The sequence below is a fragment of the Micropterus salmoides genome, unplaced genomic scaffold, assembly GCF_014851395.1.
Source record: "Micropterus salmoides isolate LMB-PRFRI ecotype aquatic unplaced genomic scaffold, ASM1485139v1 Ms_hic_scaffold_6, whole genome shotgun sequence".
Classification (NCBI taxonomy): domain Eukaryota; kingdom Metazoa; phylum Chordata; class Actinopteri; order Centrarchiformes; family Centrarchidae; genus Micropterus; species Micropterus salmoides.
The window spans coordinates 11,120,738-11,140,377 of record NW_024044348.1 but is presented as its reverse complement, the minus strand read 5'-3'; the positions used below and the strand labels follow the sequence as shown (position 1 = coordinate 11,140,377).

The window sequence follows — 19,640 nt, the reverse complement described above, 5'->3', positions numbered from 1 at the left end:
ACTACAATGCCGTTGAAATCTTCTTCTGAAAACAAACGCCTGTCAGACTAAATTACTCATCTGCTTTCTGCCCTGTCAGGAAGATGTTCATGCTATACAATGGAGCAAAAACTGCTGTCAATACAAGGGATCTCACAGTACCCAATTTTGTCATTGAAAAGCACTTTCTTTTTCATCCACATCAATGAACTGTGCAATTCATGACACATAGCTAAAGATTTCATTTCTGAAATGGCATTACCCAGGATCATTTATCCAGTGATGTTGTCCTTTTATACCAGTTATATGAGATGTATACCAATTTATTTAACTTTCATATAGAGCGTTTTAATCTGCTTTCAGATAAGTTCATGAAATGTGCTGACTGAAACAGCAGCAGTCACTTCATCACAATCAGTAAACCAAACACTTGACATAAAGAGAAGCTACTGGCTTGCAAATGTCACCCCCTGTAATGCAGAAGTACAAATAGAGGTTTAATATCATGGCAATCAGCTTGTTATAGTATGTTTGTATTGTTTCATGATAAAAGTGGAAATTGTTGCCAGATGGTGGCTCTTTGGAAAACTCTGGGCTCAGCAAAGTCATTATGGGACCATGAAGTATATCTAATTTCATGACCCCTCAGTGGCCTAGTAGTTCATATCATCTTTGGTCAAAGGACCAGCTGAGATCCCCATAATGTCTCTATTTGATTTTTATTTATTTTCTGAAAAATAAAAAAATATTCCCTTATTTCTAGAGCAGATCTTACTGCATTTGTCACATAGACATATTATAGATATATTCACTGTAGGAGGCAAACTCTCAGACAGGATCAGCAGAAGTTTGTTTTAGGCTGGACGTTGTGTTGGCTGTAGGGTGTGTAGCGTGACCGTCTGTGTTTTTAGGATTAATGTCTGGCTCCATAGAGGCAGCCATGAGGTCATTTCAGCAGTGTTACCCGTCTTTGTTCCCATGGTGCAGAAGTGATCGCCTGCATGGGGCAGAGAGCTCACTCTGTTTGTGTGTGTCTTTGTTGGTATCTTGTTTTTGTCGTGTGAAGTGTGGAGCTGCCTCTAGGGGGTGCGCGGCAGTAAAAATGTAATGGTGACGTAGTAGTGAAACAACTACAACAATTATTGTTTTTGTGGAATTTTTCATGAAATATAACCCTGAATTGAAAAATTTACCTTTGTAAATTAAATTTCAAATTAAAATCGTTATTAATAGTTGGCTCAAAGGGAATGGCTACTCACTTCTTTCTTTCCCAAAATACCTCCCTCCGCACAGTTCGGCACGCAGGTGAACTGTGGATTGATTGCAAAGTTTAACCATCACAGTATGACAAAGGTTTTACTGCCACTGTTACTTTTAAAGTAATAAATATCTAATGTTACAACGAGATGTAGAGTTGTAGTGAAAAGAAGACAGATGCATGCTGTGTTTAAGCGCAGAGAGTGGGTAAGGGGAGAGCGACTGATTTAAAAGCCGTTATTTTCAAGAGTCTCACGGAGTGAAACCCCGTAGCTGTGACTTTGGGCATGTTCACTGGTGTAACAGGGACACTGCACTGCTTGTCATCCCAGAAACAGATCATCATCACCTTCAGTAATATCGACTGCTTTCTCTGCATTGTGTTGATAGGCTATTATTCACAACAAATATGCATTGCGCAAATAAATAAATGGATAAATAAGTAAAAACCTAGAGAGAGGGTTTGGGGGTGCCGCAACCCGGTCAAGATGTAGAAGGGGGTGCGTTGCCTAAAAAGTTTGGGAACCGCTGAGTTAGGGGAACCATGCAGTTTGCAGACTGTGTGTAATATGAATGGTGTGTGTGTGTGTGTTGGATTAGTGATGGAGTGATTATCAGTGTTGGGGGAGGTTAGCATGTGAGAGAGGACTGAGCTTATTGACTGACTTTGGGTGGGCTGCATCTGACATCAGACCCCCACCACCCCACACACGCGCATGCACACATACGTACAGTCATGCATGCTGAGCAACAGGAGCGCAAAGATTCTGCTGATAGAGGACATACTGCTGTGAAATGGCTCAGACTAAGCCTTGTCAAGCTGTTCTGTATGTGTTTTTTATGTTTGTCTTTCTGCAGATTAGAGAATGTCTGCCTTGTCAGAAACTTTAAGTCAGTAACACTTTTGGTAAACTTGATACGTTTTTGCAAAAATCACAATTGGGGCTGAAACGATTCATCGATTTTAATTTGATTAGTAAAATGCATTGACGCAAATTCTTTGCATCGAGGCTTCATTTAATCCATCTAACTCTAGCACACTGTTTCGCACAGACAGTACTGTCGCACATCGCACTTACCTGTGTGAACACGACGTAATTAAGATGGCGCTGTTTTGGAAAGTGGAGGAAGAGAGAGAAAATAGCGGGGCTGACGACGAAAGTGTACAAATGGGATTTAGCTTTCTTTTAGCTTGAAATAATGGGATTGTCAAGCTAAAAGAAAACAACCACTCTGTAATGTTACAGTCCGTCCACCGTAAAATGAAACTTATGTCGCCTCGGCAACAGCATGATGGCACCTGATCAGAAGGCACCCGGTGTTCTGCCAGCGACCAAAGACAAAGTAACAGTAACTTTAGCATTTAACTGAAGTCATGATTGATTGTTGAGTTGAAGGCTAGCCAAAGTAAGCCACAATCCTCAGCTGAAAACACACGTGTGTTTGTTGTTCTCCCGGTTGGGCCGTGAAATTGGGTCGTGACGTCACAGTCATGGGTTAACTGGGAGCTGCACCTTAGTATAACTTGTATAGCACTCAGGTGATGTTTGTGTTGGTTAAGCAGTTGTCTGGTTGTTGGTCTGTTGATGATGTTGGTCAGATGTTTGCTGTATGACACACTATGAATTTCCAAAAGGACTAATAAATATCTATCATCTATCAACATACACAGCTGATCTCATTACCGGAGTGGGGAGCCACACCGCCACCGCCAATCAAAAGTACTTCTTAAATTGTGAATCGATGAAATAATCTATAGAAGCTTTGAGTACTAAAATCATCATTAGCTGCAGCCCTAGTCACAATACCAAAGGCAGCGTGAAAAAGAAAGTCGGGGAGCCAATTAGTGCCTTTGTTTTCAACACCACCGCTGGCTTCAGTGGAGTCTACAGGCTAAAGGTTATTACTGGGCTACTAGACAAATCACTCATTGTTAACAATCACTTGAAAAAATGTCCTATTAGGTTAAGGTGTCTCATTTAAGTTTGCAAGTAGTGTAATAATTTATGAATTATTAATGTTCAATGTTTAAAGGAAGTCTGCTTAACAACGACGCTTTACCGTTATCTGCCGTCGAGTCAGTCAAAGTAAGGAAGAACAAATATAAGACCCGCTCTTGTTATCATATACACACTATGTCTTCTAACTTTATAGGCCTAAGTTGTCTGGTAAGAGTTGTGTTTGAATGAATGTTTTCTTTTGACCTGACTGCTACTGCAGGATGTGAAAAGGAAAGCAAAAAAGAAGCAAAACGATGTTATTTACTGCGTGTCGACTTCATTTTCATGTATGTATGTTGTGTTGCATTTTTAAAAATGTGGAAAGTCGATCTCTTTATCATGGCTGCCTTGGCTCTGTTTAGTGAGTTTTGTTGAAAGTTGACTGTGATGTTCTTGTTGCTGATTAGAAAGAGGGCGATGTGCCGTCAGTCTGCTGCTTCTTCTCAAGGTCCACATATATTAAAGGCATTTTCAGATGTGGAAGGAGACTTTTCCAGGAAGACCTGCTTACTCAGAACTTGGTCATAGTAAAGAATAGGTGGAGGATTTGGCAAGTTACTACCTGCTCTGTATCTACCTGATCTTTATCTTACTCCCTGGGAGTCACATGTTCAGGAATTTGATTGCTTTCCTAGATTCTCTACAGCAGTTCAAATGTCATTTTCTACACTTTAATTATTTTTTATTCGTAATACATAAATGTGTTTCATTTTAGTTTGCTTATCAGAGGTATTTACTTTTATATAAACACAGATAATAACTTATAACAGTTGGCAGATGTGATTTGTATGAATCTATTTACTGAGGTTTCTTAAAGTGCAGTGTATTGCATAACTGGTTGCATACCTTATTGTGTTGTAACCTCTAATGAAAGTGATTTGTTACCAGATAGCAAATGAGAATTATATTATGGACATGTTTTTTTGCTTAGCCTAGTCAATTTGACCATTCCTTCAGTCACATTCTTGCCTGTGTGTGTGTGATGACTTGTTTTGCTGGACATGCAAGCATCATCACTAGTATTTGTGTTCAAGTACCAGCATGCCCGAAGACTTCCTGACTTAACCTAATACGGGCATGTAAGACAAAAGACTCCTGTGGTGTTTTCCCTATTATTGCCTCATCATTGCCTTGAGGTGAGAGTAAAACAACAGATTTCAATAAAATATTCCCTTCAGATACATGACATTAAAGTACCACTGTCATGCGTACAAACATGGGTGGTAGACACTCCAATTATTCTGTCTATTTTCCTGTTTGTCTTCCACCCTGGTGTGTATTCCCTTATTGTTTCTCATGGCACTGAAAATGCAAATTTTAATGGTGTTTTGTTCTTAAAGAAAATTACTACCTTGTTGATTTACTGTAGTGTTTCTGCATTAGTGACCTAAATCGTTCCTTACTGGCTGATTAGAAATCATTTTATAGCCCCACGGCTGTCTGTCTGCCCTGTTTCTGCTCTCTTTTATTTCCACTTCATCACACCAGCTGGAATAATATCAGCCATATATCAGCAGGCATCTACAGCCAAAGTCCATATCCCCGCTTGTTTTTAATTCCTCTGCTTTGGGACATTGTTATTTCAATGATGGCTATTAAAGTGTGTCAGCTAAGCTGCTGACATTTTACAGGAAAGGATAGGCTACTTTAACTTCACACAAAAGCTGCAGAACCGGTGCCTTCATAGTAGGCCTACACGATATGAGGAAATTCTGCAATGTAACATTGTTCAATAGACAATGAGTTGCAATAAATAAACAAATATTAAATTGTGCATATTAGCTATACAGTTCTTGGGTCAACCTGGTTGTCTTTAACTACAGAACAGGATTAGGAGGAGGAGGGGCTGGTTTGTCTCAGTTAGCAGCTAAGTTGAGCTGAGGGCGGCTGTTGCTCAGGAGGTAGAGCGGGTTGCCCGTTAATCGGAAGGTCAGCAGTTCAATCCCCGGCTCCTCCAGGCTGCATGTCGAAGTGTACTTGGTAAAACTGAGAGACTGCGGACAGTGCAGATTAAAATGCTGTTAAACAGGTGTATTGATAAAGTTGGCTTTTTAAATGTGTTTTATTGCATCTTACAGTAACAAGGAGGACAAGAAGTTTTGTTCTGAATTGTTTCAGTATACAGCCATGATAGCTCAGTCTCAGCATGCTACCCTTTGATAATTAGCACTAAACAATGTACACCTGACGGTTTTAGTTTTGCAGGTACTTCATCATAAGTATTGCCCTTAAAATTTTGACCTGATGATGATGCTAGAATAACCAAAGTTGTTGCTCTTCATCCTCTGGGCGCCATGAATGTCTGTATAAAATGTTGTCTCAATCCATCAATTTGAAATTGAGATATTTCAGTCTGGACCAAACTGGTGGATCAATTACAGTTTAGATGGAAATTTTCTCTGCTATTTCTTTATTTCACACTCTTCATAGAGTAATAGATTACTGACTTGCTTTATTAAAATGGATTTTTATGTAATAAATTCATCCTGTCATAAAATATGCAAGTTTATTTTGTGCATTGTAATTTCATACAGTTAATTCCATCTTATAACTTTTATCTTAATGATTCTGACTTCAGAAGCATGCAGTTCACTTACTAACCATGTTTTTAGAATATTTGACAAGTGTTCCCCTTAGAGCCCTCTTTGAAGGCATGTAGGTGTTCTCTCTTCTGAGATGAAACAAGTATTTTTAGCAACAATTCTTCAATAAGCTAAATGTCTAAAAAGCCCATTAAGGGTGCAGTAAAATCTACCAAATCCATTAGGGATACAAAGCCAGCAGAGATGAAAGAAAAAAAAAAAATCATTACCGTGAGAGCGATTCAATAATAGACATCAGTATTTTCAGATATCCAAACTAGTGCAGCTAGTTTGGCATAACTCATGAACAACACTTTTGTCTTTCTAGAACTGTCTTTTAGAAAGTATATTATGGCCTCCCTGTTTTTCGTGATCCTGTGGAGTCTTTACTTTGGAGTTTGCAAGGGCAAAGTTCACAGGGTTTGGGCAACTGGAAAGCTAATCTCCTGCCCTGGCAGCGGGTGTCGGAAGTAAAAGGAAATGGCAAGGAACAGCTTTGCCCTCTGGGTCATAAGTCATCTAAAATGGTGTGACCCAGCAGCTGTACTGACTAGTCTCCATGTTGGATCTATGGGCAGCACAAGTGAGGATATCTAAAGATACTCGCCAGTATACGTTTAGTAATCCAGTTTACCACATGGGTTTTATTGTGGTTTTTAACAGGCTCAGGCTTAACTCAAATACTGTAAAACAGACCAAAGTTATCAGTTTTGGAGGGCAGCCTGCTCTAGGCAGATTTACATAGTGTGCATACTTTTTGTGTGCAACTGACTTTTCACAAACTTGTATGAATTATTAGATTACAAAAAATATTGGCTGCATTGGTGACGATCTAGGTGTGCCATAGCACATTTGGTGTATTCTGGTGCAATCAGTGCATTGGTTATATATTTTTAGAGATTTGTTTACTTTTGAATAATTTTTTTTATTAGTTTCCTGTCGGTTATTGTTATTATTGTAAAACAAGAGAACATGAAAAAGTCCCTTTTCATTTTTTAGTAGGCAGTTTTATAGACGCTTGTCACTAATCACATGATGCATACTAGTTTGTAATTTAGGTTCTTGTAATTTTGTAATATAGAAAAAGTTGTATGCCACCCATAGTCACTCAGCATGTCACATTCAAAAATATTATGATAATCTGTTCCTCTCAGTATCATTCCTATCTAAGGGCGGCTGCGTGGTCCTCACGCCAGGCTCTGTAAACCTCTGGGACTGTCATGGCGCACAAAACTGCAGAGAGGTTTGCGCTGAGTTTGGCCTGGGTTTCATTAAAACTTTCCAAAATTATTTATAAGATAAATTGGCTTCAAAATAAGCGATTCTCCTGCATAGAGAGAATCAACTCTGGAGACAACTATTGGTCACCATTTCCTCTGTGTCCCAGAATATAAACTTTGGTGATTTGGACCTGTCATTTTTCTGTTCACCACCAGAGGGCGGTTCTGTCTGTCCTCCTGTATCCAGTCCACAAATTGACCACAAGAGTGGTCCTGTGTTAACAGCTACCCAGATATGCAGCTAGTGCTTCATGTACATACCAAAAACAGAGTGCCTCTCTCCTCTGGACGCCTGGCCTAAACCATCAGTGGGGATTTGGCCCGATCCAAGAGGGACTTTCACTCTGAAGCGTCAATTTACCTGTTGCATAACAACAGTTTAACTGCAAGCATGCTGTATTTCTCACCTCTCCACTTGTTCTTTTACGCATTTGTTCACCTTATACCTTGCTCTCCCCCTCCACCGTTTCTGTCTCTGCCCCTGAGGGGTTTCATTTACACTCTACATGCCCAGACAGTTGCGCATTTCACCACATCATGCAAAGGTCTATGGTCAGAGATTTGAGGGGTGTGTGTATTTGTTTGGCTGGAGGTGTAAAACTGCTTCTGCTAACAGCAGTCCCAGAAAAACCCAACTGATTGTGAGAAGATGGCAGCAGGACGGATTGAGTTGCATTTATTTATCAATAACAATTTTAGGAATGACTGACTTAGAAAATGTTATTACACGCAATTACTAACCAGATACCCCCTATTTTTTCTGTGTTCCCTTCTTTCTTAATAGATAACCACCCTGGCCATTCTTTGTTCCAGTAGTGTTTGTAATTTAATTCCCCTTCTTGGATAACAGCTGTAACTCACAATTTCTAGAGATTTCTGTGACACAGTTCCTGGTATTTGAGCTTGCTCTTAAGGTGAACACTGATGCAGTTAGAGTTTTGGCTTTTCCCTGCCAGGGTATATTGCACCAATAAATCAACATGTCGCTGAGATATTCACACAGCATGCAGCTATTTTAAGGTCACAAACAGGTATCTCTGAGGATAAATGTTAAAAATATGAACAGATGATTGGTGTCGTGTTTGGGCCTGTTCGTAAACTAGAAGCTAAAACTAAAAATTGAATGCTTACTGTTGGAAAGTGATATCTTCAGAATGTCTCATCTCTGAGTCAGTTTTCTCACTTGAAGTTTGTTTGAACTAGTTTCATTTCATTGGTATTGGTATGTTTACCTCATGACAGTTATGACACAAATCAGACAGTACGTCATAGGTAAATGCAGTTATTCAGATAAACATTTAGACAGTTAAATGATGCCCTTGCATGGCCATCATCCTATTATGTGTTTATAACTGAAGTAAATTGGTCTTTATTCCAATACTACTTGGCCCATAATAACATTGGACCAGTATTTGTTGAGAACGCAACCATGATATTTATTTAGGGATATAATGTCAGTCTGAAGTTTGGTCGACCACGAATGTGCAGACTGAAATATCTTGACAATTACTGGATGGATTACCATAAACTTTATAATTTCCCCAGAGGATTAAAATCCTCTGACTTTAATGATCCCCTGACTTTACCTCTAGCGTCATCATGAGCTTGACATTTTGGATTTTTAGTGAAATGTCTCGACAATTATTGGATTTATCGCCATTAAATTTGGTACAGACATTCATGCCCCACTCAGGACAAAGTAGCGCTACAATCAAGTTAAATTTTGTCCAATGCTGTGTTTTATGACCAAATACCTGCAAAACTAATGATATTTCAATCAGCCTTGGCTATACTTAAGTAGTTATAGCAACTGTTAGAAAGCTTACACACTAAACAAAGTTGGTGGACATGTTTATTGTTTGGTCATGTTCTCTCATAAAAATGGCAAGCTATAGCATGCTTTGTCATTTGTACTTCTAAGAAACCAAATAGAGCAGTTTGATGTGCATCACAAACAACAAAATTCAGTAACCTGTAACTCTCTGTATTACGTATCATAAGATAGAACCTGTCCTTCAGACAACTTTGATGAGAAAGTGTCTTTTTCTCTTTGCTTACCATGCAAAATGTTTGCACTTTCAAATGCATATCCACTTCACCCATAAAATATCAAAGGTTTACATTTCATGACATAATGTCTCTTCACAGATGTCTCCTATGGTCACCTCCCGTGAGTCACGAAACCACAGTCAGTGACTGCAGTTTGGCATTAGGCATAACTATCACTTAACACATTGGCATATAGCTTCATGTTTTGGTCTAGGCGTCAGTCTGTTATCAAATGACCAGTAAGATATTTCTTGCTGGTGATTTCACTTGTGAGGACATTAGAGACCCATTAGTCTGGCCAAGGGCTGAGCGAGACGGGAAACTGAGGTGTTGGGAAGAGTTACAGCCTGTAGACAGTGACGGAAAACCTGAACTGAAGATGACAAAAGTCTCGAACTGAAGTATTAGCAGACACCCAGAATAATCTGTGAGGACAGGTAGAGGCCTAACCTGGCTCATCCAGTGTCGGGCGATGTTTTGCCACCATGGTCACTGTGTTTAAATGGAAACTTGTGTGTGTAGAAATGTGTGTTTGAGTTGCATGCAACGAGGTGTTGAATATTGTTCCAGCATCAACATTGCAGAGGATGTAGTGTAATCATGAAAAGTTGCTAGTCGAACCAGTTTGTTTCTTAGCCTCTTAGTTACCTGCATTTGTGCACAAGTTGAACATATTACAATATTTTTTTAACTTTACTCTGCACTGAATGACACCTCTTTTCTCTAGGGATGGCAAGATGGGTCGGTTAGCATGCTAACACACTAAACTATTATGTTGATGTAAACATTATACTGTTCCTGTTAAACAGGACGTGAGCATTGTCATTGTGACTAGGGGTGGGAGAAACAAATGACTCGATTAACAAATGTCAAAAATCGATTATTTAAATGTGAATTAATAATGTTGATGGAACACTGAAGCGCGGAAGTGCAGCGCCCAGACAGTCTGTTTTGTGCACCTAACAACAGAAACCAGTGTTCCCCTGTGTCAGGCACACCATTTTACTACCACCCTACTAAAATTGAACACATTAATGTCAGTGCACAACTTCTGATTTTCACTGTCACACTGTTTGAGCACGGTAACGGTCATCGCTTGGCTGTCTTCCTGGGAGTCTTGTGGGTGCGAATGAGTGGGTGAGCGAATTAGAGAGAGAGAGCGGCAGAAAGTGACAGTGAAAGATAGCGGAGTTATTAGAGATATTAGCAGTAAGTTGTCAGTCTGGCAGTTAACGTCCAGTGTAGGTCACAGTTTGACCGTTAATAAGTCTGTCGTTTCCCCAACAGCAGGAAAGTGAAGGCGGTTAGCGCTAACAAACAACTCCCTTGTACAGCACATGTTTTGGCTGCTTTGTAACTAGTAGTAGTAACTAAGTAAACGGTAATGTTAGCTGTGTGTCATTACTACTTAACGTTACTTGTCCAGGGTTGAGAACAACAGGTACAAGTTAAACTGGTGTACAGCTGTCCTGTACACATGCTGTACATCCAGATACTATTTAAATTATATTTAAGTTTTCAGAGGAAAACTGGTTGTTAAAGAAAAGATGGTGGTGACCAGGAGGAGATGTGGTTAGTAATGTAAATTAGGGAAGCAAGCTAAGTTAGTCCTTTTAAGCTATGGAGGAGACGTTTCTTTTAGATTTTTATGTGCAAATTAAATTCTTAGTAATCATCCAGGTATCACATAGAAAAAAGATGTATGATAATCGCTTTATAATCGCATCGCAGCCCTCTGAATCCTAATTGAATCATGAGGTGCCTAGAGATTCCCACCCCTAATTTTGACCATGCATGCCGGTGGTAGCATTTAGCTCAGCATCACTTTGCCACAGTACAGCTTCACAGAGCCGTTAGCATGGTTGTAGACTGCTGGCCTGTAAGGGAATCCTGCAATCATTATTTCTGCAGCATGATTGGCTCGGCCTGCAATGAAATCTATGTTGATTTTGCATCTAATTTTGGTATGGAGTAGAAACAGGTAAATTGTTTTCTATGCAAGGAAAGCTATAAAAATAAAAACCTGTAAATACTTTTTTTTTTTTGTATTATCAAAATGTACATATTCTGCAAAGGAAGCTAAAATATCAAAATGTTTGTTTTTCCAGTATTCTTTAGTCCCACACACAGCAGATTGAATGTTGTTGAGCTCAGTAATTTAAAATAGACTTAACACATATTCATGTGTGTGAATTTGTTGTCATTATTTCAGCAGGATCCCATTCCAGCGCGTGAAAGTAAAGAAGGGACACATTATATTGATGTCATGATATGAAACTAGATATCGTCATGTGTTATCGTCGTCATATTCACTGGTCTTAAAGACTGCAGTACAGTTGCATGATTCAAGTTTAGATCATTTGACTAAAAGAAAAGTGGAAATCCTATCCACAAAACATTTCTCATAGACCTTATCACCCACACAGTTTAGACCAAATATCTTCGAAAGGCACCAGATCAGTATAAGAAACATCAAGTTATACTTGAGATTCTTCATTGCGTCATATAGACCAGCTCTCCTTGAAAGTGAGGGGCTACTGCAGTGGCAACCCTTGCTTGCTAACAGCCCTATCATTTACTAGTACATTAACAGATTCCCAAGCAAATACACACACACACACACACACACACACACACACACACACACACACACACACACACACACACACACACACACCAGAACACCCATGTGAGATATTTACGTGACTGATGTGCAGTATGCTGCGTGGCTAGGTGCCATTTTGGCGCCTTTGTCTCTATGCTAGGGTGAGCAGGTTTCGTAAGTTGACACCTACTTCTTCATATGACATGTCATGTGGAGGAGGTCTTTTTGCATGTTTGTGGATATCAGTACCGCTCTGTTAACGCCAGTCTGGCAGCAGACAGTAACACGAGGCCACAAGGAGCTGATGCAGTGTGTAAATTAAACTGGTCCTTGGAATGCTGTCTCTGCACTTTTTTTTTTTGATATTGATATTTTACCTAATAAAAGTGAAAATTGGGATTTTGCAATGTGTTTACCAAGTGAGTACTATTAGGGTAAGTGAAGAGGCAGTGTAGTTTTTGGTGGGGCTGCAGTCTCAGACAGCTGGTTGTAAAAAGGCTGACATCTAACCTTGCTACCGTGCTGCTAGGATCAGGGGGCTTTGGAGCCACACCACCCTCTTTAGATGGATGGGTTAACAGCAGCTTTTGGCCCAGTAGTATCCTGTGAGGGTCAGTGCCAAGACCACTTCAAATGTGCAAGCCATAATCCCGTCTGACATTAATATTTTCAGATGGAGGCAAGCAGGGAGCATAGTCGGGGGGTGGCAATGTAAGCAAGGTCTTTTTGGCTGGCCTTGTTTCATGCTGGCAGTGGTGATAGACACTAAAGCCATTACTCATGATGTAGGTATGTCCAGAATGTATTCTTAGCCCCTGTCTTCCTATCAGTCACTACAGAAAGGTTGGAGGGTCAAAAAATAAAGAGGTAACCAGTCTGCAGGGCTGTCTGCACCACTGCTGTTTACCAGGGAGGGGGTGATATTTTAAACCTGAGAGAGCTCACATATTTACCCCGCTGAGCCTGACTGACTTGCCATTTGGTGGGGTGAAGACGCTGGAGACCACTGATAGAGGAGAGAAGAGGCAAAGAGAGAAGCCGTTCAGTTACTACTTCATAAATAGCTTGCAGCATTTACAGATAGAACGCAGACCAGAGAAGAAGAGTATCAGAACAAAAGAAGACAGTTAAACAGATTTGAGGATAAAGGCGTGAATAGAGGGGAATACACTTGTGGGAGGCGAGAGGTAGCCAGGCTGAGCTGACTTTTCCCCCAGAGGAGGAGTTGCAGTTGCCGGCCAGGGCAGGTCCCAGGGCTGGTAGGGCTGGCCCTAATGCTTCTCCACCTCCATTCCTTCCTCCTTTTACTCCTCCTTCTCCTCCCTTTACCATCACTCAAACTGCTGTGCAGTGATGAACTTACAGGCAGAACCAATGAGCAACATAGGAATGCTTAGAAAATCCTGTCAAATGAACATATCTGCCTCGAGTGAGGGGAAACTCCAGAGGTTGAGTTTTCCATAGGAGGACCTCCACTGCAGAATAGACAGTCACCCTTTTGTCTTCTCATCCACTTTTGTTGCACTCACTGGTTGAGTGTACTGAGAAACTGGGATTTTTTTTACACACTTTTCTTTCTCCGTTTTTGCTTTTGTAAACCGGAACACTGGCAACCTTTTCAGTAGCACGGTGCAAGGACCAGCTCCACTCACCCAAGATGAGCCGCTGGCTGAAATGCACCTCTATGCACTTTGTAGGTATTCATTGTCAGTTTGTCACCAGAAGCTGTATTTGTGGTTACAGGTTCTTCTGTTCTTACACTGTGATCTACAAATCGAAAAGCTGTGCTTTAACAAAGTGGTAATGGAGTCAAGGAATTCTTCTTGAGGCAAATGGGGAAGCTGGGACAATTATCATGGGTGGATCAATTCAGTGACTCATGAAATACTTCATAACTACAGTATATTGTACTTGTTGTTGTCAGAAGTGATGATTTCAATTCACTGTGGCTGTGTGCATACAAACTGCTTGTGTTTGAATCTGAGTTATGATTTGTGTTTGTGTTCTCTGTTCATTTTTGACCTCCAGTTTAAAGTACCCCAGTGCTTCCCAGAAGCCTTAAGACTGCTCTGTTCTCATGCTTTGTGACCATCACTCATGGAGGGATTTAGTTAAACTGCACTACAGCACATTCTTGGCACATTCTGCGTTAACTGAAGTCTATGATTGTACCACAAAAGGAAAATTTACATTGGCATTGTTCTTGTGTCAGAATAGGCTTGGCTTGGCATGTCATTATGTGTCACTATTGCATTTAACATCAGCTGAAAAAAAGAGAACCAAAAATGTACTTATATACATATAATAATACTTATGTAATAAAATATTTGTTCAACTATTTGGTTTGGGAAATACTGTCAAACATACCGTATGTCTGATGGTCACTATCATCATTGTCAGAACACAGACTGGAACAAGTACGATGATCGGCTGATGAAGGCGGTGGAACGTGGGGAGGTGGACAAGGTTGCTGCTGTTCTCAGCAAGAAAGGCATCATTCCCACCAAGCTTGACGTGGAAGGACGCTCTGCGTGAGTAAACATGGACACACACCTATATATAGAGAGACACACACACACACACACACACACACACACACACACACACACACACACACACACACACACACACACACACACACACACCCATGTCTAGTATGTTGATATTCATGCATGAATTTCTACAACACACTTTCAACAGATAGAAATCTATATTGAATTGAATAATCTACTTCTAATCTACTCTAACCATGTGCGTGCTGCTTACATTCACTACTGTATATTGGTTTTCTCTTGATTGTTACCATCTACTATGCCTGTTTGGAATATTTGCAAATCTAAAAATGCTGATCATCACAAATTCCAAACATTGTAGTGGTCTCCCCACCACGCATTCCTGACCCAGATTCCCAGATAAATCATCTATAGATGGGAATTCCTTTACAATTGGTTCACTCTTACTCAAAAATAGTTTTACCTCTTAGCTCCTTTTATGACATCAATGCCAATTCTCCCTGCATGACCCTTTAAAAAAAAAAAAAACAATCCCACCCCCTCCACAATTTCCCATGGTTATAGTGATCCTGTTGTACATTTAAACCTTCATCTAGTTGCCCTGCATATGAAAGGAATTGCACGTTGTGTTGGTTTTTCGATCCAAAAATTTCCCTTTTAGTGTCCATCTGACCGGCAGTCAGTGTGGGAGTTGGTATAAAGAATGTTTGTGGCCACTGAAGGCTTGACCACATTGGCCAGAGGCTGTTTACGTAGTCCCCACAGGAAATGACTCCCTGCAGATTCAGATCAGATCCACTGTGGTGCTTGCAACACCAACTAATATATTTAGGCCCAGCTGCAGGCTATTATCAGAATCAGTTGACATCTTGAAGGACCATGTTTTAGGTTTTGGGGGTTTTTTGCTTTGTAAAAAGTTGGATTTATACTTTTCACAAGGTTTCAGGAGAAGAATTGGGTCAACAGAAAGATATGAGAGGAGGAAATGGAAGTTATTGGGGAAGAAATAATAATAATGTTGCATTTTAGCCATCCAAGACCGCAGATATTTCAGGTATCTCATACAGATGTTTTTGGTCCCATTAATGGTCATAACAGCCTGGCCTTGGAAAACAATGCATTGGGATGTTCATAAAAAATGGGAATTTGTTTATTCCTAAATTAAACCAGATTCCAACACCAGCATTTTGGGAGGCCAGGCGCCCTCAGTTTAATCCTAGATATATGAAGAAGTCACTGGTCTCTGGCCTGTGCTTCAGGTTTATTTTGACACAGGCTTTGTTTAAAGCATATAACTATGGAGCACCAGATCCCAGAAGCAAAGGTACAGAGTATTTTCAGCAGTGTGTGAAATCCTCTTGTGGCACCACTGCAAAGACCAATGATTGTATATATGCATGCGTGTAAATAAACAGAATTATACACACAACCTGATAAATACCTGGTCTCATAATAAGGTGCCAGAAACCAGGACCGTGGCTGCAAATTTTGCAATGACAGACAGTCAAGGTAGTTGTACACAAACGCAGTCATGGTTATTATTTAGCGTTCACCTGCAGGGCGGACAGACCACAACTACAGTAGTTAACTATAAAATCAACACGTTGCCTTAACTGAAAATTTATGGAAAGTTAAGGTCATGCTTTTGCCAAGTCTACCCAAAACAAAGTGAACCACAATCACAACTCAGCAAGTCTGCTTTTAGTTCAGTAGGCCACACACAGACCGTGTGTCTATGGCTTCCAGGCCTCTGCATAAGCCAACAGAGGAATGTCGAATAGCGATCCCTTGTAATCATGGACCTCTGTGGGGAAACTAATTACAAACTGTTACCCCTGATATATATAATTTGGAGTGCCCTGTATTAGCCTCACTATGTTCAGCTAATAAATTCGGCTCTAACTGTTCTATCGCAGCTTCCAGCTGAGTAAACAGTTTACAACTCTGCCATGGCATTAGCTGGAACCCAGGGAGGTAAGCCCACCCATCACACCTGCTCATTCTGTGCAGTTGTGATTGCTAGTTGACTGGGGCTTAGCAGCAAAAGAAGTCCACATGACAGCATGCCACTCGCTTGGTCCTGCAGCATAAAACTGGCCCATTGTTTGTCAGGATTAGTAGTAATGAATTTTATGCTCAAGTGTCTTTTAAGTATAACAATAGCAAGCTGTGAGTTTCACAGTTGGATATGCATGGTGTTGAGTCTGATTTTATTACAGATTGAGAACAGACCGAGTAAATGCATTTGATGCAGGAGAACATGCAAACTCCACTCCTACCAGGAATCTAACCAAGGACCTTCTATCTGTGATGTGACAGTGCTGACCAGTGCTGCCCCTTGAAATCTTTATTGATTTGCATTGTTTTTCCTAACCACTAGACAGTCCTTGCCATTAATTTTATTATCATACAAAATCAATTGGCATATCAAATGACATGAATCTCACTTAAGAGTGGTAATCTATAGAACAAGGTATTTTTTAATCTGCCACAGGCACGGTATTTTGCTTGTTTGACTGCCTTTACACACATTATCATATGTGGCTCAGCTACCAACATGTACTCTCTGGTTTACTCTTCCCTGTCCATTCTCTAAAAATAGCAACCATATCCTGTAGGCTGTCAACCTGAAAGCAGCCAAGGAGCAGGTGTGAAGGTGAAATCACATAGCTGAATGTGCTCTCTTAAAGTCAGACCCATTTGTCTTCTAAAATTTATCTCTAACCATTTTACTGAGGTGAAAATAATATATATATATATATATATATATATATATATATAAAATATATATATATATATATATATATATATATATATATATATATATATATACATATACACAATTCTTTTCAAATCAAACCTTTTGCTTGTATTCCTAATGTAGTACATTCAGCCTGCAATGTATTGGGAGCTGTTAGTGCCACTTACTGTCACACAACTCATCATTCGTTATTCATCAACATGTCATGAGGAAGTCCACTACCCCAGTTCAAGTTTGCAATTATATATTTTTGACTCCATTCAGAACCATACTTCAGTTCCCCTCTAGAAAATGTTGTAGATCATGAACTTGGCAAGTCATATCACTTATATCCCCCTAATTTGGATAGCTCTAGTCTGCTGCCTGTCTGCTGTTTGCCCCGAGAGGTCAGGACCCTCCGCTGCTCCCCAGAGAACCAGCATCTCTAGGCCATCAACACGGCTTTTAATACCCACGCCAGTGTTGAGGTGACAGCCTAGCTGTCTCCTTGGCAGATACCTCGGGTTAGTGTATAAACAGGTTCATGTGGCTTGATGGGTGACATACTGAGATTGGTTTACATACAAGTGCTTTGCAGACCTTAATGGCTAGTGGCGGCAGTGCTGCTGTGGGTTAAATCAGAAGGGGAACAGGAATGTTTCCAGTCAAACGTGATTAAAGACATGTTGGCAAACACATGGAGTGGAGAACTGCTAAATTGATAAGGCAAGTAACAAGGGAAGATTATTACCATTTATTAAAGTCCTATCAATATCAACACAATGTCCCCTCCAATTACATTGTTCCAATGGTGGAGCCTTCACAGACCAAAGAACAATGGAGGACACAGAGAAGCCGCAGTATATGTGCAATCTTTTTGTTTGTTGCTGCAACTCTACAACTGTTTTTTATCATTTGACAGTGCTCATGAAAATAAGCAGTGAAGCTGATACAGTAGGAACATGCTATTTGGGTATCTCTTGGTTACCATGGTCTACAGACCCTGAGGTTTCTTGTTATTTCCTTTGAGAATGCAGATCTTGCTGATAGTCAGGGGCCTGGTGTCCATTTGCAGTACCCTTCTTGTTTCACCATCATCTCTTCTGTTCCTATCCTATCACTTTTTCACTTGCCCTCTTCTGCTGCACTTTGTCTATTCTTTTGACATCTGCCTCAGTCTCATCCCCTGTCTGTTTTCCTCTCTTAATTTTTCTCCACCTCTTCTTGTTTCTCAGGTTTCATTTGGCTGCAACTCGAGGACACCTAGACTGTCTGAATCTCATTCTGGGACACAGCGTTGACATCACTGCAACCGATGCAACTGGTGAGTTCAGATTGGATTAAAGCAGTACCATGGAGCTCTGTTCATATACTTGATGTGTATCTAATATTTTGTCCACCACCGTTATTTCTGAGTGTACAATAAAACTAAAAGCCTTGCAGTATAACATAATACACAAACATTTGACAGTTTTACTTAGTAAACAACCAGAGAATAACTTTTTATTTGTAAAGGCTACATCCACACCAATGATTTTCTTTTCACATGCATAACTTTTGCTGTGTTTACGCCTAGCATCTTCACTACTCATGCGTTTTTGAACCCCTAAAACGGGGACTTTTGAGAATGCTGCTTACCCAAGCGGGAAGCTTCCGGTCTGAGACGTGAATCTGTTGCGGAAGTCCTTTAAACCTGCATTCTATTGAACGGCAAGCAGGGGGCCGGAAGTCCAGTTCCATTAGAAATAATGGTAAAATGACCCTACTTCTCAGCTGAATAATTACCTCAGTGAACACTTTCATAATGATTTTATGGTCTCAATCGCTAGTGTCAGGTCTTCTTCAATACAGCACGATGTTTATTTAGTAAATTATGGTCCCATTTAGAGGAAAATGGACCATAAAGCAGAGTATGCTTCAGGGCGGGATTATCTGTGATTGACAAGTCGTTACCATGGTGACATGTCAATCAGGCTAGAGTGACTCGTACCCACAGCACTGTGTAAATTTAACCAGCGCCGTTGAAAAAGCGTATTAGGAGTTGGCTGTTCATTTTCTCTGGTGAGTAAATTTAGTTTTAAAAAATCAACATGGTGGAGCCCTATCGGCCAAACTCGAGGCTTGAAAACGGCAGTCCACAAACCAACAGGTGACGTCACGATAACTACTTCCACTTCTTTTATACAGTCTATGTGCTTACCCCATTTTAGTTTAAAAATTTCAGGATTGCGCTTTAGTATGGCCGGGCAGAAACAGAGACCATCATTTCCATGATTAAAAATAAACCCAGGGGTGATTAATTTCCACATTAACACATTATCAAATTAAGGCAGACTGAGGTACTTAGTGCCAGAATATGATGAGTATGTGTTAGGCAGAAAATTGGTTTCATTAGTTGTCTGTTCTTGTTTTCTACTATACCGAGTTCTGCTCAGCATCAAATGTGTTAATTTGGGATGTGACATTAGGCCTGATAATGAGCAAGAGACATGAACTGATCCATCCCAACATTCAGAGACAATGAAGACGTACGGGTTCAGGCAGCGAAGCAAAGATGGGTGCAAAAAATTACAAATACGTCCTGCTTCCTGCTCTAATTTTTTTTTACCAAATAAAGCTTTTGTACTATTAACCT

The 19,640-nt window shown here is 40.3% G+C and overlaps 1 protein-coding gene across 1 annotated transcript in view; it reads left to right on the top strand.

The window, feature by feature from the left end:
- Positions 1-19,640, top strand: part of uacab (uveal autoantigen with coiled-coil domains and ankyrin repeats b) — a 45,842-nt gene that overhangs the window by 10,239 nt on the left and 15,963 nt on the right. The window contains 2 exon segments of the mRNA XM_038701046.1: positions 14,153-14,283; positions 18,241-18,329. Of these exon segments, the coding sequence (XP_038556974.1) occupies positions 14,153-14,283; positions 18,241-18,329 (220 nt within the window).